At 39.7% G+C, this 26,706-nt stretch overlaps 1 protein-coding gene across 4 annotated transcripts; it reads right to left on the bottom strand.

Moving 5' to 3' along the window:
- Positions 1–12,143: 12,143 nt before the first annotated feature.
- Positions 12,144–26,588, bottom strand: STK17B (serine/threonine kinase 17b). 4 transcript variants are annotated; one of them, XM_042041520.1, is made up of 8 exons: positions 26,488–26,588; positions 24,103–24,261; positions 20,219–20,431; positions 18,431–18,575; positions 18,043–18,169; positions 17,127–17,175; positions 15,670–15,849; positions 12,144–13,850 (listed from the first exon to the last, which is right to left on the bottom strand). In XM_042041520.1, the coding sequence occupies exons 2-8, from the start codon at positions 24,222–24,224 to the stop codon at positions 13,568–13,570; spliced, it is 1,119 nt and encodes a 372-aa protein (XP_041897454.1). In that variant the 5' UTR covers positions 24,225–24,261; positions 26,488–26,588; the 3' UTR covers positions 12,144–13,567. The 4 variants fall into 4 exon arrangements, with proteins under 4 accessions (XP_041897454.1, XP_041897455.1, XP_041897456.1 ...); XM_042041521.1 differs by having other exon boundaries at positions 24,103–24,258; positions 26,488–26,587; XM_042041522.1 differs by having other exon boundaries at positions 26,498–26,525.
- Between the last annotated feature and the right edge of the window lie 118 nt (positions 26,589–26,706).

Below are 26,706 nucleotides of genomic sequence, written 5' to 3'. Positions count from 1 at the left end.
AAGGTAGCTGGTATTTCCCTGAGGATCAGAATCTGCAGAGCATGCATCAGAAGAGTTTGGGAGAGCTGCACTTGCTCAGTTTGGTGAAGTGGAAAATAACAGAATTTAACTGTAGCCAGCAACAGGTGCAAATATTTCTTGGGAGATTCAGCTTGGACAGCAGGAAAAAAATTATTCCCTAGGAGCCCTGAAGCCTCTGGAGGTAATCTGCAAGAAATCTCTGTTCATGGAGATTTCTGAAATTTGAATACACAAAGCTATGATAGAGTGTTGTCAAAAGTTTCTGCTTTTAGAAAGGAGTCAGATTAACTGCACTCCAGAAGCCCCTCCCCACCCATGCTTCTCTGATTCTATCTGAAACAGTAATTTTTTAAAGAACCTAAGTGAGGAAGCTAAGATGAAACAGAAAATGGATTACTGTATTATCAGAAGCAATTTTTTTGGTACATACTACATATTCACTCTATAAGACAGCAGTATGTACCTGAAAAACTGATTTCATCAAGTCTTTCCATATCTTAGTCAAGTATTGAATTATGTGCTTTCCTTCAGGCATCTGAGCCATGATGTCAGAACTGAAAATTGGCTCCAAATAAAGCCAAGTAGCCTGAATCTTCATCCAGGATCTCCTGTGTCAACAACAGCTTTCCTCTGCATTCCCTATAAAGGGACATTAGCTCAGATGCTTTAACTGGTGCTTTCAGTAAAGCATTTTCAGTAGACTGCTAAGACCTTTTGGGCAATTTGCATATTCAGCAGCAGGTACAACAGGTGTAAATCCTAAGATTTCAGCAGATTTCACCTCGCGTGATTTCCTGCAATAACAAAGGCCACATTAACTTCAGCAACTGGATCATTTGCAAGGTTGGTGGCAGGATTTCCTGAACGAGCTCAACCCAATAAACAAACAGTACCAGTGAATAAATGCAGGACATGTTTTAGCATGTAATAGTATTTGTGAACTAATGCCCTTTAACAGAACATGGAATCTGGCTTCCGACAAACACCCAAGCCCAGAGCACTGCTTCTGTTTGCTAGGATAGGCTGAGATCACAGCAGAAAGACAGGAGAGCAACCTAAACTACTGAACCAAAACTAAGTAGGCCTTGTCCTGCATACAGGACAACAAAAAGAAATGTGGTTTTAATTAAAAGATTTCAAGTAGTAAATAGTCCAATAGTTAAGTCATATTTTATTTCTGACTTCAAATTCCAAGTGTGGATGTGGAACACATTTGTTTGATAGATTAAGGAGTTCAGTATTACTGCCCACCACTAGGCATATACATTTTTATAATTCAATAGTTATTCAGTCTTTCCTTTAGAATGCAAAAAATTCAAGATCCTTTAATCTATCGTTTGTTCTAAGTATTCTCAATTTTTTGTATCATTTAAAAATTATTGACCACCACCATTTGACGCTTCTCACTATCTCACCAGTATCACACAGAAGTGATGATATCAGTTCTCTCTATTCCCAATTCAAAAAATTTGCAAAAAATGTATAAAAATAAAATGCTATTTATAACCCTGTAACAAGTACAGAATATAGAACAAATACAGAATATACAAGTATATTCTTCTTTCCCACATAGAAACAGGAAACATTCCTGAGATGGAATATTACCAAAAGTGCATGCTGTTAAAACATATATTGTATATTTATGCAATAAACTCATTTGTTGTACAAATATACAATTCATTCAACTTCACTGGAACCATAGCAGCGATTTTCTCAACAGCACACTCATACATGGGGTACACCAAGTCCTGTTAACTTAAATAGTGAAAACTTACTTAACTTCTTTCTTTATTCACTGCCACAGATTCTAAACAACAGACCATTGTACCCAATATGTACCATTGTACCCAACATGTACCATTTCCTCTAAACAAAGTCCCTCACTCATCTTTTAGCTTCTGGTACCTCATCTCTGGTGACCTTGCTTCTACCAAGGGGCAGAGAAAAATGCAGTTTCCAAGAGGAAGGTTAGGCAGGTCAGTTAATTCACTTACACCAAAATGAAGACAAGGAATTTGGAATTCTCTCTGGCAGCAATCCAGAACTCTCCATGCTTTATTAGGTTATTAAGAGAGCAACGATTGTGTAATTGCCTGGTTCTCGAAGACTGAAGCAACAGTGTTATTGTGTCTTGTGTTATTGAAGTAATACCTTGTATTATTGTCAATCATCAAAACACTCTGAAAACTGAAATTATGGAATTACCATGGTGAACTTACTCTTTTTAAATAGGCAAACCCAACTATTTTGCATGAACAAGGAAGGACCTCTTACACTATGGTACAGTAGCAATTAGAGAATAAATACTTATTGGACTGCATATGTAGGCATATGGACATATGTATTCACATTTATTGAATACGTACTGAGATCTGAAAGAGCATTTCTGCAGGTCAGTAGGAGGTATCCATATTAGCTAGATATTTATAGCCAAGCTTTCTAGGAAAGACTTCTGGGTTTTCACAACATGGCTCTGTTTGGTGGATTTAAGAAGTAAGTATTTTATTGAGAAAAGAAATTGAAATCTTTGCTCAAAGATGGAAGTACAGAATTTTTAACACACAATGCTTAATGTTAGAATTTAATTGTCTGCTTTAGGAAAAAAATCAAATTTTTCACCACAACCCTGAAATTTGTCTTGTCTTCAGTTTCTTCATCTTCTTTACATAAGCCCTAACATTTTTAATTGTTGAAGAGCTAAACAATTTAGTAGCTTTATATCTTAAGTGGAAAGTTTAGACAATATTCTCTTAGTCTTCAACCTTTCCATCTCTACTTCAGTTATGTTTTATCTGGTAAAACAAAGGTATTGTAATAATGAATCTGCTATCTTAAGCACCAGAGTGTGTTAAAAAAGTTTAGGAACATATCCAATGCATTAGCACTCCCCACATTGTTAATTAAGAGAAAAAAATCAGCTTGAAGGGATTAAATAGTGTGTAGCTGACAAGGGACAAAAGCTTCATCCCTTTAAAACATGATTAATTTGCTGCTTAAGGAGGATAAACAAAAGCATTTGAAGTCTCTACGCTTTAGATTAAGCAGAAGAGATTTCTTTTTTGGTTATATTAGTTGGTGATGTTCTATTAGAGAAAATCACCTTTTTCTCTTTTCATAATGTTTAATGAAAGGAGATTCTCTCATAGTCTGAATTTTGAAAATGTGGTCTTCTAAATATCATCTACAGATGACAAAATATGGGTTCCTGTTTCTCTATAGGCAAGAGCTCCCTTTAATCCCATCCAGAATTCCTTTCCATGAAAGCTTTCTCAATTGAATGTTCTTTGTTGGCTGTTTCACCAACGGGCTCAAACTTGTCTAGGAATGGTTCAAAACACAAGTTAATGTATGACAAAATATTGAAGTCTTCAGAAGAAAACAGAGGTAAACCCTCAATTTTGCACATCCTTTCCAGTATCTTTCTTGCAAACTAGGATTGTGAATCACCTGGATTGGAGGAAGGTGGCATCTCAATTCTTCTACTTTGAATTTAACTTGCCTTGTTACTGCTAATGCATTTGGAGAACTGTGGAAGGCTCTGACAAGTTTATACAGCCCATGCCAGTAGTCTTCTGTATCACCCCTACTTCATCTGGGTTCACTTCTCTGTCCAGTCTTTTTGTTTTCTGTTGAATCCCACAGTCATATCATTGAGATGGCATATCAACTCGAGATCATATAGGAACAAATTACCATGCTCAGTAAACTTGCAGTTCAAATCTCAAATCATGTTAAAATATTTTACAGCTGAGTTAGGAATAATTTTGCCACATCTCACTAACTGCATTACTAAGCAAATTACTGATACTGATAACACAAATAGTAAGATGTGTAATTTATATTCTTGACTAGGTTAGACTATAATCTGTACCTTAGCAGCAGCAAGATGAATTTTTTTATTTAATGCTTGTGTCCTCTTCAAATAACTCTGTGAATATCTCCAAATGTGCTAAATTCTTCAACCAGCTACAAGAGAATCATAGAATGGTTTGGGTTGGAAGGGACCTTAAAAACCATCAGGTTCCATAGCCTCTGCCATGGGCAGGGACACCTTCCACTTGACCAGGTTGTTCCAAGCCCCATCCAAGCTGTCCCTGAACACTTCCAGGGATGGGGCATCCACAGCTTCTCTGGGCAGCCTGTTGCCAGGCTGTGCCTCACCCTGTCACAGTGAAGAATTTCTGCCCTTTAAACAGCAATTTCTATGCTTCAGAATATATTCATTGCTATGGACCTAGAGAATATTTGGCTGTTTTAGAATACACCAAACAAAGACGGATACATCTTTTCAGCAATGAGATGGAAGAACTACTAGAAGGGATTTCATGCCAGTATAATATTACACACTACCCATGATGAAATGGAATTCGTTTATTCTCCAACACAAAATTCCAGCATAACATGTATGCATCTTAAAGGCACCATATTCTCAGAGAGCAAATATTTTACTTTTTGCTTGAAAAAATTGCTGCAATTATACCTGATACTAAACTTCACTGTAGCAAAAGTTCAAGTCACTCAGACCCAAATTCAGCCGACCACTCAGGCATGCACCTGTATTCCACAGGTTTAATACCAGGCACATGCATCAGAACTTTGCTGAACAGCAAGTGACTAAAGACAAGTTACATTTCAAGGGTGAATGTAAGGGCTTTGCTGAACTGAAACATGAATACATCAAAGAAACAGCAGGAGGCTGATTACAGAAGTGATATTTGTGAAGTGAGGAGATGGGATTTTACAGTTCCCAAACTGCAAACTCTACATCTGCTAAATTTTAAATGATCCTTTAACTAAGGCTGTAAAGGCAAAATTACTTCATACAACTTGCCAATGAGTGCTTTTTAAAATTTTCTTGTGAAGAAGTTAATGCCTATTCAAGGTTTCTACACCTCAGGTTTCAAGTCTTTCATTAGTTTAGGGTATTGGGAATGGGTATTTAGTCTTCCACAGCTAATTCAATTGCTTGAATTTAATTCAGGAGAACCAAGTGATAGTCACACTTCGACTACACTGTCTGTTCAGAAGCCTGCAGAACATGCAATTTAATTCTACTGCCATGTTGCCCACACTACAGAAATTACTTGTTATCTGCTTACACTGGCTAGATGGGCATAGAAATAAACCCCAAACCATCATATACAAACACACTGCTTTCTGAAAATCAGTTTTAAAATATCCAGGTAATGCCCGTATCACTAACTAAGTACTTTTATTACTTTCTAAATACCTACATTACTAACCCGCCATGTTGCTTGCTCCATACTCCCCTACATGAGCAACCTCCAAACGTTCTTGATCACACATCCCTAATCAGCAAGAAATTTTTGAGCACACCCCGCCCCAATATATGTATATTTATTTACAGATTTTACACACAAGCTACTGTACTAATGTATTATATACACAATAAAACATACACAAAAGTTAGACATTAAAACAAGAATAAATTAAGATGAAAATAACAATATTGTAAATAATTTTTAAATTTAAATAACTTTTATATAAATCCTTTTTTCTTCCACTAATAGCATTATTATTAATACTATTTTAAGTGAGAACAGTTGTGTGAATATGCTTCATCTATTTTAAATGAGAACAGTTGTGTGAATATGCTTCATCAGTCTTGGTTCAATGCTTTGAGATTCAAAGGTCTAAGTTCAGTGTTTTAATGACTATCATAGCTGAAAAATAAAGCTTGATGACAGATTCAAATGGAAGAATTGCATCATTAGCTGGTCTTAATAAATCATGATCTCATCCACCAGTTATGCAAAGATTTTTGTTTAAATTCATATAGTTTATTTTCACCTTCCCTGATGTCACTTTATTGCTCTTGCAAACTGACTGGAAGGTCTTGCATTTTTGAATTTTTAAATCACAGAAAAAAATTTTAAACAAATTGCACAGGGCCTCACCCAGCTGAGATTTGAAGTTCTCTAAGGCCACTGCCTCTCCAGGCCAACTTCTCCCTTGCTTTATCATTCATTGCAAAGAATGTCATTCCCCCCGTGCCTGGTCGGAATTCCCCTCCCTGCAAACAGAGGAAGCTGCCCCTCCTGCTGCTGCTGCACAGCATCAAGAGGAATCTGGCAGCATTTTCTCTGTAGACTGTTAACTACATCCCTCCACCACATTCTTTTCCCCAACACACACAGTTCTGCCAAGACTTTTCACACACCGAATGCTCCAGCCCTGTAACCAGCCCGTGGTGATCTGATGGACTCGGGTTTATCAGCAGCTTTACAGCTCACTTGGGTAAAATCACCTGAATCAATCGGGTGACTCTGAACTTCGAACATGCTCTTTGTTCTCCATGTCTTACATAATGAAACTGAAATATAAAGCTCAAGTGGCCTTGATTTGGGTAAGCACTACCTAGCAACAACCAAAACATCAGTGTTATCAATGTTATTGTCATACTGAGTCCAAAACACAGCACTGTGCCAGCTACCGAGAAGAAAAGGAATTTTATTCCAGCTGAAACCAAGACAATGACATAATACTTCGTATTTTGCACCAAGCTGAAGACTTGGTACGCAAATTAATTGCTGTGGTTTCTAAAGGGGTGCCTGTAGGAGAGAGTCACTCCCTCTGGAAACACTACAGGAACGGCAGCCCAAACCAAAAGCATCTGTTTAAATCTGCACTGCTAAACTAATTAACGGAGACCTGGGCAGCTTTAAGGAGGACCGTGTTGTTTGTAAAACTCTGTTTTGTAGAGTTCGCAGCACAGAGGCCGCGGTTTGATTGTTGGGTGCCAATGCCCTGCGCCTCAGCGGCACCGGGCGCTGCGGCCTCTGCGCCCCGCCAGGCCCCGCTCGCACCGAGCGAGGGCTGGGCTGGCAGGGATAAAATCCGGCACGGCAAAAAGTTAACTCATAAACTTAAGTTAAAAAAAAAAAAAAAATTAAAAACCCCCAAAAAAACTAAAACAAAACAACACAAACAACAAAACAAAACAACCCGCACCTTTTAGCTCAGAAAGGCCGCTCCGGCAGCCCGGTGCTCCCGGGCGCTGTGGGGGCTCCTCAGCCGGCGCCCCGAGGCCCCGCCGCTCCCGGCGCTACGCAGAGGGACACGGCACAGCTCAGCACCGCTGCGTCCCGGTTCCCACCGCCTTATCCCAGCGGCTGGAAACTCGCGGGAGCCTAATCCCGGGCGCGCTGCCGCGCCCAGCGCCGGGAGCCCAGCAGCGGCTGCGTTGCCGTGGCCGGGGCACAGAGCCCGCGCTGGACTCGCCTCAGCCGAGAACACCTCACACCTGAGGCGACGGAATTAAACTTCCACAAAGTCTCCGCAGCTGTGCCAGGCTGGAGCTCAGCTGCGCTGTTACTGCTCCGCGATTGTCTGCCAGTAGAAAAAGCTCCTGCCCCTGCTGTGCCTGCCAGTTTGAAATAAGGATGGTGAACATGGCTTTGAGCAGCATGCGCCATTCGCTGCTGCCTAGGCAGGCGTCCTCCTTACCTTTATAAATTAACTGATGTGTACCAGTAAGTGAATGCAGGTGCTCGTCTTTAGGCAAAGCAGGGGGGCAGGTGCATCAGCTAAGCATGCAAAGGAACTCAGCTGTGTTGGCAAAATGGCTCCTAGTAAGATAGAAAGTTGGGCTGGGGTGGCTAATCCACAACAGCAACCAAAGGTTTTCCAAATGCCACACCATGCATCAGCCCACCTTGTGCACAATGACTTAGGATTTAAACAACCTGCCCCCACACCCCTGGAAAATTAGAGAATACAAGAAAATATAAACAAAAATCCTATTCAGTTTAATTGGTAGTCCATGGGTGTTTCCTCCGCTGAATCCAATACTTAGACCAATCTAAATCAACTACTGGCACAGCTGGTATGACTTCTAACACTTTTCTGGGGCCAGGTTTGGCTTTCTATGGGATCTGAAACAGCTGTTGCCATGTCGGGCAGTTTGTGAATTTTAAATGAGAGGTTTCTATATGTTTTCACAGCAACCTATAAAAGGTAGCACAACATTTTACAGAGCTAACCTGCTAGAAAATAAATGAGCTCCATTTCAGGTCTGTAACCAATCTTGTGAACTGCACACAGAGCATTATGAGTCCAGATAGCAAGTTTTAAACATAAAAGCCCCTTTATTAAAATACCAGAGGCAAAGAACCACTAGGGTATTTCTGCTTTGTCCAGCTGTAGAAGGCACAACATCACTCAGAATTCCCAGTACATTTTCTAAATCCAAGCCAGTACAAAAGCCTGGTTTTGATCTTGGAATGAGAAATACCCTCATACTCAATCTAGCACAGGGAGATTCAAACAAACTCTACTCTGTACTGGCTATAATACAGAACAGTCCAGTTGGAAACCATGCAAAGGGAACTCCCTGCTATTTCAACTATCAGAACTACACCTACAGCAAGCAGTGGCACAATCAGCATGCACTGCCATCCACTGCTGGGCATGGGAGTCCTTTTGCTAGAATGTGACATTTTGGGGTTTATTGTCTGATTAGGAAACTGGAAATAGCACAGCTGCTTATAGTCTTCAGAGGAAGAAAGACACAGATTGCTAATATGAGAAACATTATAAAGAAAACCCTTATATATATAGTATTTTTCATTATCAGGAGAACTTTCTTCTTACAGACATGAATAATAACACCTACATTGCTGTTTAGTCACTACATGGGCTACCAGATAAGAACTTTTATGTCATAATTCCTGTACCTACTTTTAATTATTAAAAAGTTTCCTTATACTCTCATAGCACACTACTCACTGGTAGATGACTTGGCAATTCAGCCTTGTAATATTACCTTTAAATTTGGTAGACTTTCTACACTCTGATTCATTATGCATCTTGCTCATTTCTGCAATGCTGAGTGGACCAAGCAGTATTTTCAAGCCTGTCAGCTGCCAGGTTCTAATGTCCAGGATGAGTGGCTTCTGAAACAAACACACAGTAATTGCACACTCGTGTTATGCCCCAATTTTACAAAATATTTTTTCAAGTTCAACTTGCCTTACTTGGCAAGAGTACAAGCACAGGTGTCCTGGTAAGAAGAGGGTCAGTTATTATCCTATAATGGTTTGAGTTGGAAGGGACCTTAGAGGTCATCCAGTTCCAACCCTCTGCCATGGGCAGGGACACCTTCCCCTAGACCAGGTTGCTCAGAGCCCTGTCCAACCGGGCCTTGAACACTTCCAGGGATGGGACATTCCACAGCTTTTTTGAGGAACCTGTTCCAGTGCCTCATGACCCTCACTGCCAAGAATTTCTTCCTATTATCTAATCTAAGTCTTCTGCTCTCAGTTTAAAGCCACTGTGATGCATTTCTCAAAGATGTCTCCTTCCTTAGGACTTCTGAAAAGGCAGAAATTTCAAGCTGTCTGAAACCACCATTAAACAAAATAGTTTGTTTTCTTGATGTGTTAAAGAAATAGGCATCATTCCTGATAAAAACTCTCACTGCAAGAAATGTAAATATTCGGATACTTTGTGAACTTAATGCTGCAACACCAAAGCAACCACATGAATACACTGCTTGTTCCACTAAAAAGAAAGCCCATTTGTGCATTTCAAACAATGCAAAAGCTTTGTCAATGAAATGTGTGCCTTTGGAAGAAACACACTATCCAGGCCACCAGGAGTTAACCTCCTCTTTTGAGTGCAATTCCCTTTCTAAAGGACACTTGTTTTGGGGTTTGTTGTTTTTTATTTCAGCTGTCTACTTGACAATGAAACAAATGAAACCATTAGTGCCCTAGAAGGTTAGTATGTATAACAAAGATTCCATTTAAGTTGTCTCACATGGCCATTCGGAGAGGGCAGTAGAATTTATCTTAAAAAGTATCACCTCAGTAAGAAGAGCGAGATACAACCAGATCATTACCAATAGGAACATCAATATTTTCTGCATCAAGCCAGACATAGAGAACAGTTCCAGGAAGTTAGCTGCTAAGTTCGTGATTCACTGGTAGTAGTCAGCATAGACTCAGCAAGGGGAAGTCAGACTTGAGCAACCCTCTGCAGTGAAATGACTGCCAGGAGCTGAGGGGAGAGCAGCAGACACTGCCTACCGAGCCCCCAGCAAGGCCTCTAACACTCTCCCAGGAGATCCTGGTTAAGGATGATGGGCCCAGCATGCCCTCAGCAAGGCTGCAGGTGACACAAAACTGGGAGTGGCTGATACACCTGTGGGTCCTGCTGCCGTCCACAGGGACCTCTGCAGGCTGGAGAAACGGGCTGTGGAGGAACAGTGCCATACACTGATATATCCTGGAGCCATCCAGCTGGAAAACCCCTTTGCAGAGAAGGCCCTGGGGTCCTGGAGCTGAACAGGAGCCAGCAGTGTGCCACACATCAGGCCGATGGCACGGGCTGCAGCAGGGCGACAGAGGTGATCCTTCCCTTTACTACCCACAGGAGCAGTGCCCAGCTCTGGGCATCCCATGCCCAGTGTGAGACACACAGAGCTGGGAGTCCAACTAAAGGCCACAAAGGGATTCAGGGAATGGAGCACCTCTCTTATGAGCAAAGGATGAGGCAGCAGGGACTGTTTGGCCAGGAGAAAAGAAAGCTCAGGGAGGCTCTTATCATCATCTGAAGTGGGGCTGCAAAGAAGATGGAGCCAGGCTCCTGTCACTGATGCCCAGTGACAGGACAAGAGGGAGTGGGTACAAAGTGGAACACGTGAGGTTCCATCTGAACACAGGAACATACTTTTACTGTGAGGCTGACTGAGAACTGCAGCAGGTTGTGCAGGGAGACAGTGTCCTTCCTCGGAGATCCAAAGCCATCTGGACATCATTCTGGACAGCAAGGCCTAGATGGGATGGCTGGAGCAGGGGGGTTGGGCAACATGACTTCCAGAGGTCCCTCCTAACCTCAATTAGTCTCTGATTCTGTGAACAAACAAACACACAAGTTTTGAAAAAATGGCAATGTTTATTTATTTTTTTAATAAACACTGCATAGAAGTATGACTTCAGTCATCTGAAAATATTACTCAGCACTCATTCACACTTGGAAATTCCCAGTAATATGGCAGGAAGCAAGACAGACTAACAGTTGCCTGCAAGGTATGTATTTACATTCAACTGGACTTAATTTGCACAGTATTTTCAAATAAATCAAATGCACTTATCCAAACAAAGTCTGATTCAAAGTATATTTTAAGTTTATATAAAATACAAATAAAGTCTTCAAAACTTAAATTCTTTGGTTAAAACGAATTTTCAATTATTTAAAGATAAGTTAGTTCTAAAGTAGCAAGAAAGGTAAATATCAGATACTGTGATAAAAATCTTAAGGAATGACAACTTTGTCGTAAAGTGCTAGCATGTGCTATCAGCTTTATTTTCCAGACGCCAAAAAATAGTTGTAATTTCAATTCAGTCATATTTTGGCAGAATTCTGAATGATAGCAGCTTTTTTAACATTCTTTTTTACCTGTATCTTCACAACTTTTTGGCATTTTCTTCTTACATGAACTTTAACTTCTACATATGTATGTAGTAATTTGTGGTTTTAACTTACCCAGTTCAAACTGGACTCCATACTGGTGGGAAAAAATCAAAAGGTCAGGTAAGACTCCAACTGGGACAAGCCAGGGACTTTGAAAAGTAAGGGTGTAAAGAACCTGAACACAATCCAAGAGCTGCCTCCTGCAAAGTAATTCTGTAATTATATATACAATCGGTACCACTGAAAAAAGCTCCATGAGAATTAATACACAGAGGAGATTCGGTGTGGTTCACTCACACCCAGGCATCAGAGCTTTGTATCTGCCGAACAAACCTGTTCCTTCATTTCGCATGAAATTAAGTATTGGAAAACTTCTACTTCTTCTGACAAACAGAAGCTGAAAAGTTTTACATGCATTACACCTCAGTCTTTTTGCCACTTGTCAGCATGATTGTCCCCCCACAAACCAAGACAAAAGTCCTGAATTCCCCCATGCATTATGGTGACACCTTATATTGAAATTGTTTGGGAAATATTGAAATCTGTTTGGGAAAAACCTGCTCTTTCCTTGTGTGAAGGAAGATAAAGCACAACCTTCTACCACTCACCAGGTTCACCTCTCAATCATATGTTATTCCAAAATGCCAATCTGCCCAACTATTGACAAATCCACAGGCACACTTGAAAAGGATTATCATGTTGTGGTATTTTATTATACAAAACAAATCCAATTCAAAGACAATTAAATTTAAGCTCTGAGGAGTGGAAAATCCCAAAATATTTTAAAGTGACATTTACTTTCAAAATATCTCTAAGAGTTTTAATAAATTCACTGCCCAAAAAGATTCCCAGCCTCTGTTATGATTCAGGGGCTTATTTTATGAGTATTAGTTTCAGGCTGTTAAGGCACAACTGGCATTTGCTCTAAGACAAAACTTGACACAGGCATTATTACCTCAGAGCCAGAAACAGGAAGTGGAAGATACAGAACTTTAAAAAATACCACTAAACAAACCATTTTTAAAGGCTTAAAACAATTATTAGGTAGTTTGTCTTTAAATACTAACACACTGCAGCCCATTTCTCAGAGCAGGCATGAAGCCGAGTAATGGGCAACAATAACTGACAGCAAGATGCACTTCTACTTTAGAGGGGCATAGAGAAAAGTTGTTAATTGCAGCTTCACTGGCAAAAATGGTTATTTTCAGTTTACTCAGTTTTACTACTTTTAACTAGAGGCTTTCTGTTTCAGAGCTTGTTTGTGTGGGGTTTTTTTGGGGGGTGGTTGTTTTGGGGGTTTTTGGTTTCTTTTGGTTTTAAGATGAGGAGAAAGGCAATACAGGTAGATTATACTATTTCAGAGGTTTGGTGAAAGCAAACCACCAAGTTCAAATATTCACATCAGCATAGGAACCTCATCTTCAAATGTAATTTAGTGGTAAGAAGCCAAGGACCACAAGCACAAGAACTGACAATCTACCTGTTTTCTATACCAAGTGTTGCAGAGATCCAACACAGCATAACCCCACAGAATATGCATTATAATGCCCAAATAGACCAGATCTCTAAGGCAAAACTACTAGTGATCATAGAGGGAGAACAGTTTTCCAAATGTCCCCAACAGATGTACTATAGTCCCAAAACATACCAACTTTAGCCTCTATTTAAAGTGGTGAGAATGGTAGCAAGCAAGTCCAGTAAAGCAGCAAGATTCCGTTTACCTGCTTCCCTTCCCAATTTCTTACTAAGGCTAGTCCTAAAAGCATGCATGTGTTCAACCACTGTTTGGCAAAGGCTGTGCTTAAGCAAACTCATTTGCAGGTTTCAGTTTGTTCACTCTAGCATCATCTTTTGACTAGAACTTGAAAAGTGCAAAAATAGTTAATTATATCTTCTTAAAAAAAATAATTCATTTTATTGGCGCAAAAACTCCAGTTCCTCAGGAGTTAAATCCACTGCCAGCAATGGATAGAAAAGGAGGCACCAGCATAAAAGAATCAAAGTGCATTTCCAGTATGCCAATGCTGCACGAATTGGCAAGCCAGAACCTTATTTTCATCACTGGAACAGATTATGCTGAATTCACTTCATGATAAGTCTCTATTACAGATTAACACACAAAGTCTGTCATGAAGTCTTGGGGATGCTGCAATGAATCATCAAAGCGGAAGCGTTTGGAGACCATACTGCTGTCCTCTGGAATGTTCTCCTTGTCCTCCTTGTCACTGCAGGTACTAGTGCAGCTGGATTTTGCACTGCGCTCTTCTGAGCACTTTGTTGCGTGTCCAGGCAGCTGAGGGGAGCAGCAAGTTTCTTCAGGGCTGCACAGGAGCATGAACTCCCCTTGCTGCAACCACGAATGGGAGAGACAATCTGCTGCTGTGGGCCTGTCCCTTCGGAAAGGAAAGGGGAAAGGTGCTTAAGTTAATTTCACCAATACTAAAAAAACTAAAATAGCTCTGATGCTAAAAATCCTAAGCAAAATTGACACTGAAGAGTCAATATCGTTGTGTTTTCACCCCTACCTCAGCTGCTACAAAACACAGTTAAGTAATGTCTACACGCATCTAAATTTAGTTGACGGTTTGCCCTAAAGCTGGTAAGCTTTCATCAGAACAAGGAACACAGTCCCTTGGAATGTTTCCAACATGGTACACATACATGCGCATGTGCTTTTGTTTTTAAAGTCATATGTTTTATACAGACCATAAATAGTGAGGCTCTTGAATATTCAGTCATTAGGTTTTCAAGGACAGCCAGGTAACATGATGTCATCAACTCTGACATGTTCTAGTGTTTTACTCTTGCAATTCATCTGGCATAAACCCTTTCAAAATGTAGATCTTATCAAACAGACCAGACTTAGAAAATTGTTCCTCTGGATAACTTAGTACAGTGTTACTGCAAGTTTTGTGTTCTGCATTGTTAACTTCCACAGAACTTACTGGAAAACTGGCTCCAAGGCAATAGAGCCCACTACTTGTGCCTAACTCTACCAGAAAATGGGAATATTTTTCAGTCAGAGAAGTGTAACTCTACAGAGCTGACTCTCCGAGAACAGACTTTTCCTCTTAAAATTCAAGGAGGTAAGTCATCAAGAGTTGGAATAGGGGGAAAAAAAAAAAAAAAGGCAGCTTATTGAGGATGTAATGAAGACTCCTGAGATACCCACGAGAAAGTGAGCAGTAATTGTGACAGAATGTCAAATATCCCACAGGCCCACACTAAGAGTTATCAAAGCAGGCTCTTCATCATCGATTCCCTTTTTCTAGGTGCTCCACAAACATGAAAGATAAGCGTCCCTCATGATAGTGGGGTTTTATGAACTACTCCAGATCCCGACAAACTGTGTATGTGAGATGTTAAAACAGGAAGGACTCTTCTTCAGACATCGCTTTATATTTTATTTCCTCAGAGCAGTCACGTTCCAGGAATCATCTCCCATAGTCTCCTCCTATCGAAGAGCTCTCTCAGCCAAGCAGGGTCACTCCTGTCTGCTGGAGGCTCTCAGAAGATGACAAGGACTCCTGTCTCACCACAGGTGACAATATCTAGCACTGCAATTGATAATACCTGACCAGGTCACTTCTCAAAGTTCAGCTATTTTGCAAGGTCTTGATTAGAGTCTGAACTCCCAAAGAATGCAGAGTTATGGGAGTGTGTCTTACAAAGAAAAAAGTCTTCACTTTGGATTGAGAACATTAAGACTGAACAAGGCAAAACACCGCCAAGTATAAATATATAATAAGAGGTGTATTTAAGTAGAAAGATAAAGCTAAGTCAGGAAACAAGAAAGCACTGCAAAGACATTGCATTTTGTCTCTCCAAACTGTACAATATTTACAGAAAATAATGTGACCTTTCTAGATTATATTTAATAAAATACGTTAACAATCTGTCCTCTGAACGAAAATATAAAGAAACTAAAAAAAAAAAAAAACACCCCAAAAAAAAAACCACCTCAAAGAACAAGCCTGACTAATAACATTATTAGTAATGTCTGACAATAATAGCCAGACAGTGAATTGAAGATCCTTCTCACACATTATGGAAAAGCATAAACCAGCACTTTTAAATATCAGTTGAAAATACCAATGCACTGTGAAATATCCAACTGACCTTATCAGTGGTATTAAGTACATAAATTAACATTCACTTTTTCTAGGTGCTCCACAAATTTAGGATTCTTGCCTGGAGGACTCTGCTACTTACTCTGGATTTTTTATGAGAAGTTTTTGAATGAAGTCTTTTGCAGGCTGTGAAACTGATGAAAATGTTTCTTCTGAATAATCCACGTTAACTTGAGATATATTAAGGTAAGTTTCTTGAACATCAGCTCCCACAAATGGAGATTCTTGTGTCAGCAGCATGTATGAGATGACACCAATGTTCCTGAGGTAACAACACAATCTATAAACCGACTAGAGAATCTAAACAATATACCCCACATATTTACTGTGCTGCAGATCAAACTTCCTGATACATGCCACACTCAGAAGCATCATGTGATTCGAGCATGACTGCACATACACGAGGAAAGCTAAGTGTATATATCTCAATGAAAGGATTTTTGAAAACTGTTTATTTTCAGTATATCCTTTTCTTCCAATTAATAGGAAAAGGAAATACCACTTTTATACAGCCCACTCTTGGGATACATGGCAATTCTGCATGATAGAGCTGCAAAAAAGACAGATTTTTCTAATCTGCATGTAAATAAAACCCATCTTTCATTGCAATTCTGGATGACAGAGCAAAGACTGAGATTCAGTCAACCTCTGTGTACATTTGACATCTGAGTTGTGTTACAATCTCCTCTTGCTGAGATGTTTCTCCCAAGAATGTGAGTACCACAGATCATATTATAAATCTTAAGATGCTTTCTTGATGTATAATAAAAACATTTTTGTGATCTAATAGATCAGAATTTAGTACTCCTTACAGTGTGGAAACATGCAGCTGTTGGGTTTCTCATTCTGAAAACAGTAGGGGGTTTTTTATGTCTTCCCACAAAAGCAGGCAAATAGTACATGATTAAAAAACTTTCATGAACAGATTTAGTTATTATTGAGTTGAAAATTTCAAATGAGCAATTAGCAACTTTTAACAGCGAATTTTAATTAAGATGCTGAAGATTTTATGTTTTAAAGGAAACATTTCAAAGCTAGTCTTTAACATAGCTCATAAAATTAAAAAGCCACAAATGAAGTTGTGGGTCAGTTTAAAGTACTTGTCTCCTTTTTTAAGATTCATTCTGCAGGTACATCTCTAAAAATAAGAAGTAGGAAGTTTACGTTATTTAACAATATAAAAGTGGGAAGGAAAGAGTGTCCTAGAGTAGCTAATATCTGAAGCATGTAACCCAGGAGTAACTAATACCTAAAGTATGTTATCCAGCCACTGTTACTATCCCCTTAGAACAAACACCTGTGCTCCACAGGCTCAGAAGCCACCTGCATTCCCTACTAAGTGTGCAACAGACCCATATATTCCTGTAAGCCCTGAGTTATATCTTGAGGGCTCCTTCCCCTCCCATCTCTCCCTCCCTCTTTCAGCCAGCCCACCAACAGAAGGTGGTATTCTTGGAAGCCAGATGAAACTGGATCAGGCCCTTAGACTGTTAAGTGGTCCCACCAAACCTCAGTAAAATGAATTAAGATAAAACATACCACATGTCTGTAGCTGTGGTAATAGGATCGTAGTTTAAGATTTCTGGAGCTAAAGAGATGGGGAGAAGAAAAATGCTTTAATAAATACATTATTTAAATGGCCTTGAATCATACACTACATTTCTGGCATTCTTTTGCCAACCATTATTATGAGACTAAACATGTAGTTTCAATAATTAGGTTTATTATTTTCAAGCCACAAGGGCGGCAAAAAGTTATTTCCGTTTGCCTAGACATGGATGTTTACTCGGTTCACACCAAAATGGCACTACATGGCCTAAGGTTTATCCGAGTTTCAAGACGTGTTCGAATCAGATGCATGCATGTTACGTTTTTCTCCTAAGAGGTTTTGAAGTATACAGCTTTTTAAGGGGAATGCATAAAGCCTTCAGCATGTTAACACTGCAAAACAAGATGACCAAGCCAATTTTAGGATCACTGGCTGTTAGCACAGGCTAGGTAGCAAGTTATTCATTGCAGAATGAAGTGCTCTTAGAATTGAGTGTTGGCAAATCCTGAAGGACACTTGTCCCTCAGAGAGGGCCAAGTGTTAATAGCAATCTTTCCCTTTCCAAGGAATATTTTAATCTCATAAATCATCATATTAAATAACGTTGCTAATTCAAAGAACATTTCTTTGTGCATGCTAATGTTGCATTCCAATTCTAATCAGAAGAATTTAACAGCCTACATCACAGGAAATACTACAGCATGAAATTGTAGGGTGCACTTATTGATATAATTCGGGAATTTATGGTGCAAATATTTGTTGACTACTCAAAAAAAAGAGCAGCTCAAAACATGTTGCCTTGTCCTACGGTGTTCTTTATCAGCTTGTAAGTTGGTAAGTGTGTTACGTGAACTGCTCCTGTTTTCTCAAAACCCCACGAGAGGTTGCGAAGCAGCCCTTCCATACCAAGATACTCCGTTGTTCCCATGATCTGCCGCAGTTCACTGCAATTCTCAAGCTTCCGGGACATCCCGAAATCTACAATTTTTACATCACCAAGAGGATTGACACTGCTCAGCAAAATATTTTGAGGCTAGAACAGAAAATAGTGCATTCCTAATTAATAAAATACAATCTAAAAAAAAAGCCCATGTGCTAAATGACACTTCAGGTTCTATTATGCAATACTTACTGCTAAATGTTATCTAAAAATACTTAATCTCTATCCTTTTTATCTAATTTTAATACCATTTAATCTCCTTATTCTCATCTTTTTTATGTATTTAACAAATTACTTTGATGAACATAATAAATTGAAAATAAAGAGCTAAAACAAAGTCTGCTGCAGCCTCACCTTTAAATCAAGATGAACAATATTGTTTTCGTGCAAGCAGCAAAGTCCTTCAAGTATTTGCCTTATAAGCCTTACAATATCCCTTTCACCAATTCTGTCATCCAGATCTGGGACACACAAGTCAAATATTTCTCCTCCAGCAGCACTGAAACACATCCAAGAACACCTGTGTATTAAGTTTAAATTTTGAAGCTTAAGTGAGGAAAAATGTTATCAGTAATCTCTAACATATATCTGTAATACCAGAAAGAAATTATTCCCAGCCTTTCTTTAACCACTTACGCTATAAACCACTCCATATTAACACTTAGATGAGGGAAAAAAAAAAATCTGATGATGCTTTTTCTTTCCTTATAGCCTGAAACAGCAGTCGAGGCAGCAAAAAGCACTTTGACTGGTAACCTCATAATGCTCTGGTCCCCTCAAGCAAGAAGATGCCTTCCAGAAGTTGAGTTCTATCATCAGTCCTGAATCAAAGAAGCCTCTCTTTTCAAGTCAAATCTAAAATTTCTTCCATGAGACCAATTCATAAATAATTCAGTGCAGTGTAAAGCAGCATGGAAATATCTGTGCTCATGTGGTTTATGAGCTATTCCTACACTTGGCTGCAGTGTCAGCGTCTTCTTTCAGGCTGGGTTTGTGATCATTGAGATCATCAGCCTACTCTGAGTGCCTGAAGTCTCTCTCAAGGATGAAGGGCTACCTCAGAACTACAGATCACTAAGCCTAAACTTCACTGCTGACAAAATGAAAGTCTATTAAGAAGTCAGATAAGAGACAAAAGGAATGAACACAGCCACAAACCTGCTGAGGTTAGCTGAGGCGTCAGTAATGCGTCCCCTAGCTAACTTTATGACAACATGTACATGAGGAGAAGGGCAGTGGATGCCATAAATTTCAACTTTCACAAGGTTTTCAGCACTGGCTCCAACAGTATTCTTGTACTCAAGTTACATTATGGTCTGAATGGGCACCCAGATGGGTAAAGAGCTGAAAGCTCTGCAGAAAAGGATTTGCAGAAAAGCCTTAGAAAAACAAATAATATGTTAGGGGTCACCTAGTTCCAGGGAAAAAAAAGCTTTTAAAGATAGAATCTTGCTATATTCTTTGGAAAATTTGAAGGGATTTATCATGGTGTATGGAAACCACCATTAACAGCACTTCAAACACTTTGTACATGAAACTTGAAGCTTAGAAATAATTAATTTCACAGGCTGCATTTTTGTTCCTTACATTCCAAACAAAAATTTACACATACAGCAAATGTGATAGATAATGCAAATTCAATTCCCAAATTAAACTTATTTTTCTGAACTAAGGAGAAGCTTCAGGGACGTCTGTAAAAAATGTGGCAATTTTTAAAGGAATGGCTCCAAACACCAGTTTTAAAACAACAAAAGCACTAAATTTAGGGGCTCAAAACACACAAAGAAACAGCAATTCTTCAGTCACCAAAAAATGTCAAGTGCTAATTGAAGTTCACAGGGCATGGATGCGCTCAGCCTCTTTGAAATCTGTGTTCTTGGTATCAGCGACATTTTTTTTGTGATTTAAGTTGCATCAAAGCATTCAGGACCTTCTATGGCATTCCAAGAACTTTATTTCTGGTGAGCTTGCCTTAAACATCCTTAAAGGAAAAAATATAGAGTATATTATAATGAAAGATTAGCATAATGTATACAGGGTACTGTTGCAGTTCTTCTGGGCACTCAGCAACTCATGCAAAAAATCAGTATATCAAAAGACTTTTATCTACAAACATGGAACATGTGATCCAGGCATACTTACTATTCCAACACTAAGATGATTTCATTTGCTGTTTCATAGACTTCATGGAGATTAACTATGTGAGGATTGGATTTCATTAATTCAAGGACAGCAATTTCATGCAGAATCTCTGCTTTGCAGTCTTGACCTCTTCTTCTTTTCTTTAAAAATTTAGCTGCATACTCTTGGCCTGTGGATTTAGCTACACATTTTCTAACCACAGCACATCTTCCTCTATGAAATAAAAGGGAAAACATTGAGATGCAGGAAATAAAAAGTGCATAAATTACCATTAGAAATAGAAATACGAAGACATAGCAAATAATTGGAAACAAATCAAAAAAAAGTATTGGGAAGTGCCATGTTTGGCCAGCTCTTACAGTATTTCCTTAACATTCACTTGCAGGCACTGTAGAAGGATACTAAGCTGATGAAGCTTTAGTGAGACCCAGTAAAATTCCCTTCGTGCAGCCTAGCTAAACATTAAATCAGAGTATCAGGTTACAGGGACATTCTCACTGGCAGATTACAGAATGAATTCGGTTGGAAAGGACTTCTGGAGGTCTCTAAAAACCTCCTGCTTAAAGCAGGGCTGGCCACGAGGTCTTACCAGGCTGCCCAGAGCTCTGTTCAGATTGGCAACATATTGAAAAACCCTCAACCTCATTACAACACCTACAGGACAATAACAGACAAAGCAAACCTCTGTGAAATGCAGAGAATGAACAGGGAAAATAAAGCACATTTATATGCATGGGTGTGGCAGGAGATTTTCAGTGAAAAAAATTTTGGTCATAAAGAGAATTTCCTTCCACAAATCATGTGGTACTGCTACAAAAATCCCAGGTATCTGCAAAATGTTTCAAAACATCTTAATAGAGAAGTACCCACTACTTAGCATTCTCTTCCTCAATTACAGTTGGACAAAGCACACTGCTTTATTTGCTAGCCAGCTGTTTAGGTATGGAAACAAAAATCTATTTTGGCAAAGAAATGTTTTTAGAAGAAAACCACATACTGTAGTTAAAACACCAAGCTGATGTTTTAAAAAATCAGGAGGAAAAAATGCAGTTTAAGCCAAGTTGTAAACTCCTGAAAAATACAATTTTATAACCACCGATACTGCATTCCCAGAAATGCCTGGTTGCATACATGCAAAGTCTTTTCAGATGATACAAGAAACATTATTTACAAAAAAACCAACCTGAAAGGCCGCAATAAACTGTGTGCAAAGTTCTAAAAACAGTATAAAGCTGTGTACAAAGCACGACCTACATTTATGTCTTCAATAAAAACCTGTCCACCTCTATTTTTGTTACCACTTAGCATACTAAGAACAAATGTAATGAAGCAGCTCAGTACGACCTATCTGAGCTGTGTTCTTTTAACTAAATTAGCTGCTTTAGTAGAAAATACAACACTGCCTTGCAGCCTTTATCAGTTTTCTGGTGCAAAAATCCCAGTGCTTAAAAGGATCATTTCTTAAAAAAAAAAAAAAAAAAAGTACTTCTTGAAAAAAATCTAGACTTTGGTATTTAATCAAGAAAAGGGATGAGCATCTCATGAAAAGAAATCATTTTCATTAGCAAATAACTGTACAAACATGCCTAAATTATAAAATATTTAAAAATGACTTTTAATCATACTGCTATAACTCAAAAATAAATTCGACAAAACAGGTCCTCTCTCATCATTTATTTCAACATCAATTAGTTGTAGATTTTCTCTGTCCCTTTTCTAAAGAACTAAATTTTAGAGGTGAGAGTTATTTAGTCTGATACATGCACTCTTCACTTTAGCAACTATTAGTAAGCCTGAAACAGCCACGCTCTTTCCCAATTGTTGAACCAGCTTATTATTGCAGAGCATTGGAGGTTACTGAGCTCAATTTCATAATACACCCAAGCTGAAAACACTCCCTCCTCCAGCTTACATTCTCTTTTTAGCATCACATCAAACCTGTCAGCCACGAAAGGGTCTCTAAAATCAACAAAGGGGAACCAGTTTAGTTTCATGAGAACAGCAAGATCTTCCCTGGTAGTTTTGGCACATCTTCCGTCTGGTTGCTGTGGGTTTAACAACTTTGAAGGTCAGTGATATCTCCAGATTTGAGATGCATGAATTTCCACTTGTTTATTAGTAATGTGCCAGTTAAGGCAAAAATTAAGACAAAAAAGTCTTTTAGAGCAGTGGAAATTGCTCCAGAAACACAAAAAAAAGTCAGCTCAGAAGGGCTGCACTGACGCAAGCGGAGCAGTTCCCACTCCTTGCCTGCAAAGCAACTGCGTAACCATCCCCCTTCACAGCCCAGCTTTACAAGAAAAACTGATTTCAGGATGTTTTCATATCTCAGCTTAGAAACCACAGAAATTTAGCTACTTCAAAAGAAGCCAAGCCACGCACACACCAGGGACAGAACTACTTAACCCACTAAACAGAACCTAACCTGCCAGCTTCGTGAGTCAGTGTCTTAAATACCAAAGGACCCAACAGATAAGGGTGTGGGAGGAAGAAATGGGGCTTGGGAAGCTTAAGCAGAGAACAAGAGAACTATTTACTAGACAATCTCAACAGGAAAAAGAGAATTGCAAGTGAAAATTAAAGCATGTTGAATCTTTTAGAGAGGTTACAAAGAAAAGATGGATTTTACATCACTTAAAAAGCACTTATACACTTAAAAACATGAAAAAATATACATACAGTTAGGCCAGAAGAAATAATAACTATGTTTGTAAAACAGAGTCCTCTGCTTCTGGTTTTTTTGCATTTTGGCACATATTTTGTTATGCCTGGTTTTGCATGCACAGAAAGTACAAAAGACTGTTCTGGAATTCACACAAAACCTACACTTGTGTTTGCTTTAGACATCATCTCACAAGTATGTAGAGTCTGAAAATCCAGCATTGTAACAATACCTGAGTTCTAGAGGGTGCTGCATATAAACTGCTTCTGTAGAGTTTAGAATTCAAAAGCAGAGCTGACAAAAGTTAAGAAAAGAAGAAAGTTATGGGCTGCAATGTGCACTTCTATAAAAGTGTACCAGATAAAGCACGTGCTAGAAAAACAGAAAAAACCCAAGAGAACAATGAAGGCTAAAGAGCTCACAAACCACATGCAGAAGAGCATCTCTGCTGACAAAACAAGCTGCAGGTGCAAAGGATCCTTGTGCAGCACAGCAAGGCACAGCTGTGAGACTGACCAGGGACACTTCTGTTCAGGGAGCTTGGAAACATGATCACAGCATTATGTTTGCATGGCTTTACACCCAATTCACGGAGTATTTTCAAGGTATGAATTAACCCAGTGGTTTCAAAACACACATTCACTTGTACGTCTGAAACAGTGTCACAAATACGGAGGCTTTGGGTGCTTTGTTGCTCTATTTCGTATTTTACTGTTGCAAACAAGAGCGAGGGAAGCAGGCTGCAAAACTGTTCTGAAACAGCAGGTTGCTTGAAACTTAGTCTAACTGCTTGAGGCTGGGAAGGGAAGGGAAGAGAAGAGGTCTTTGTTTTCTGGACTTCAGAAAACTCACCCAAACACCTGGGACAACCAACTCGAAATCCTCATTCTTTGTCTTACAGTATTACCCTATGTCATCCCTTGTTTAGGCCATGCACCTGGAATCTGATGTGTGACTAGGCAGGAAAAGGAAGATAATCCCAAATCTACATGCCTATGAAAACACACCAGATCTCTCTGATGTGGAAAAGGCTGGCAACTTATGCCTCACTGTCCCTCTTCCACGTCCCTAAAGAACCCATCGTGATGCAAAGGGGGCAGAGAAGGAGAAGGCCATGCTCCATTCTCCATCTACTACCATAAAAGTTTGCCTCATTGTACAGAGAATTTTCTTGCAGCAGAAATTCCTCTTGCTAAAATAAAATAAATAGGAATAATCTTACCTTCCAAGCTCTTTTGATTCAAGCATATAAAAATTGTGGAAGTTATCTGTCTTGATTGGTGTGTGCAGAGATGTGGCCAATAAGCCAGAAAGGCTTTTATTCTCCAGCTTTCTCCTCGACATTGTCAAGAGCAGGTCTCTCTCTAATGCCAGTCACCTGCTGAAAAACAATTAAGAGTTTTGGAAATTCCATAGTTACAGCACAGGAGAGTATACAAATATTAAAAGTTTAGGGCTATAAAACTCAAATAGCCAGAACTTTGTTCAGTAGCAGCCTGAAAACACCACATTTAATCACTGTAAAAATAAATCCTGAAAGGAATACTAATCAAGACATGCTAATTTAATAATGTAAACACTTGAGATAAGCTGGGTTTTTTTTTTTCCCTGGAGCATATCCATAAGATACTAGGGATAAGCTTAAGTTCTAATAAAAATGCTAATAACTACTTAACTATTAATGAGATGTAACTTTTTAAAATCTTTCAGAAACTCTTCTTTGGATTCTGGGTAAGTTCCATAGTTCCTTTAAGTTTACACTTTTAACAGATATTCATTCCTGGGGGAATTTACCAAAACTCCTTCCTGTTTCTTAACTGCAACATAGCAGGAATAGGTAACAACAGGACAAAGTGGGGGTTTTTTCCCAGTGGGAATACAGTGGGAATTTGTTATTAGGCTCAGTCATAGTGATTTTTTAAGTTTATTTTTTAAGGTTGAGTTAATTTTCAGGGAGAAGCATGAATGGACAAAGTCCTCTTTGCAAGTTCAGATCACTTAGAATTAAATGATGTAGTAATCCGGATTAAATTACCTTAATAAACCAGTAGAACAGCACATTATGAAGATACACCCACCCACATCATTTCTGCTACAGTGAAAAAAAAAAAAACCAACAAAACCAAACCCAATAAAAATACTGGGATTTGATATTCACATTTATAGGCCTGAAGCATCTCTTCAGGTGAAGTGCAAAAGCAAGGCAGAAAAAGGCTACTGAAGGATAACAGAAGTCGTAATTGATGGCTTTTTTAAGTTAAAGAGCAGATTTACCTTTACTAGTGAAGGAGAAAAAAAAAACATAAGGCAAATTCAGAGACAGTTAGCAAACTCGTAAAAATACTCTTGCAGTTTAAATGACAGAAATGCATTGTCAGACACTTCTGGGGGAGCACTCAAACAAGTTATGACCCAAATGTAATCCAGTACCCATCCAAGATTGTTCACATTCCCATGTGGGATGGAACATGGATATTCATATTAGAACTATCTTGGATTCAAATCATTGTACATACTTTAGCAGGAAAAAGACCCAAACTACACAGTTTAAAAATATCTTCAAAATATTATTTGATATGCAGGAAATAGCTTCTTCAAGAAATTGTGAAAAGGTCACAATACAATCTAATACACAAGCCTTTGACTCAGTCTGTAACAAGCAAGCATTCCTTCTTCCCCAATTATATGACAGTTTACCATTTAAGAGGATGATTTTGATGTCTGAAAGTTTACGTGACTCTCCTTAGGGCTGTGCTCACTCGATAACTTTAACTGCTAAACTCTATCTTCTTACTGCTGTACTTCAGTACAAAAACATTTGTGTTCGATAACTGGTCTCATTGATTAAGAGCTTACCATTATCAAGTTTATTACCATTACCGAACTTATTACGTAAGCTTTTATTTTATATGATCATTGATACAGAACAAATATTATTAAGGAGAACTTCTGCCTCACGTTGCCTTGACTTTGTTTCTCTGTTAAGACACCACATCCTCTTTAAGCTCAGTATCACCAAGAATAGAGAAAAACACATATCCGTAGCAGACAGAAACCCACAGAAAGGCACATAATCTACTCAGGAGAATGAGATTCAACTAGCCATGGGCAAAAAAAGGCACGAATTTTAATACATGAACTATTTCCAAAATTTAAAAGTGGTAGCTGTGTTGTTAACACATTGCACAAAAAGGCCTGAGAAACAGACACTAAAAGTGTGGCTCTCACACTCTCTCTACAAGATTCTCATTAAGGAGAAAGCTTCCCGCTAAACTAGGGAAGTTTAGCCGGGCAAAAATCAGTTCGTTTAACCTTTTCTAAAGACGTCGAGTCTCTGCTCCGGGCCGGGAAGATGTGTGGCAGCGAAGGACCACGGAGGGCGGCAGCGGCCGGGCGGGACCCGGCCCGCTCCCCGCGAGACAGCCCCGACTTCCCTCAGTCACCCCCGCGCTGCTGCCGGCGCGACCCGGCAAAGGGTGGGGGAGGCAGCGCGGCGCTTCCACCGCGCCCAGCAGCAGGCCACCACTACAGCCCCCCGCCCAGGCACGCTCATGCCGTGGCCGGGCACGCTCCCCGCTGGCGGCTTCCCCCGGCCGGGCGCACTCACCGCTGGCCACCGCTGGCCACCGCCCGCCGTTCCCCACAGCGCCGCTCCCGCTCTCTCGCTCTCTCCCTGCGTTTGAAAGGCGCAACCCGGGGGTGCGGCAGCCCCGGCGGCGCGCGAGCCCGGCCGCGCCCCCTGGGCAGAGCAGCCAATCCGCGCCCAGCCGCGGCGCCCAGCGGCACGGCGATTGGCGGGAGAGCCCTCCGCGCGGGCAGCGCCCCC

Source organism: Corvus kubaryi, unplaced genomic scaffold (assembly GCF_017639235.1).
Source record: "Corvus kubaryi isolate FWS band 111438036 unplaced genomic scaffold, C.kubaryi_AGA036_p1.0 37396, whole genome shotgun sequence".
Lineage (NCBI taxonomy): Eukaryota > Metazoa > Chordata > Aves > Passeriformes > Corvidae > Corvus > Corvus kubaryi.
Note: the sequence above shows the minus strand (reverse complement) of the source record. Positions and strands in the feature narration are given on the sequence as shown.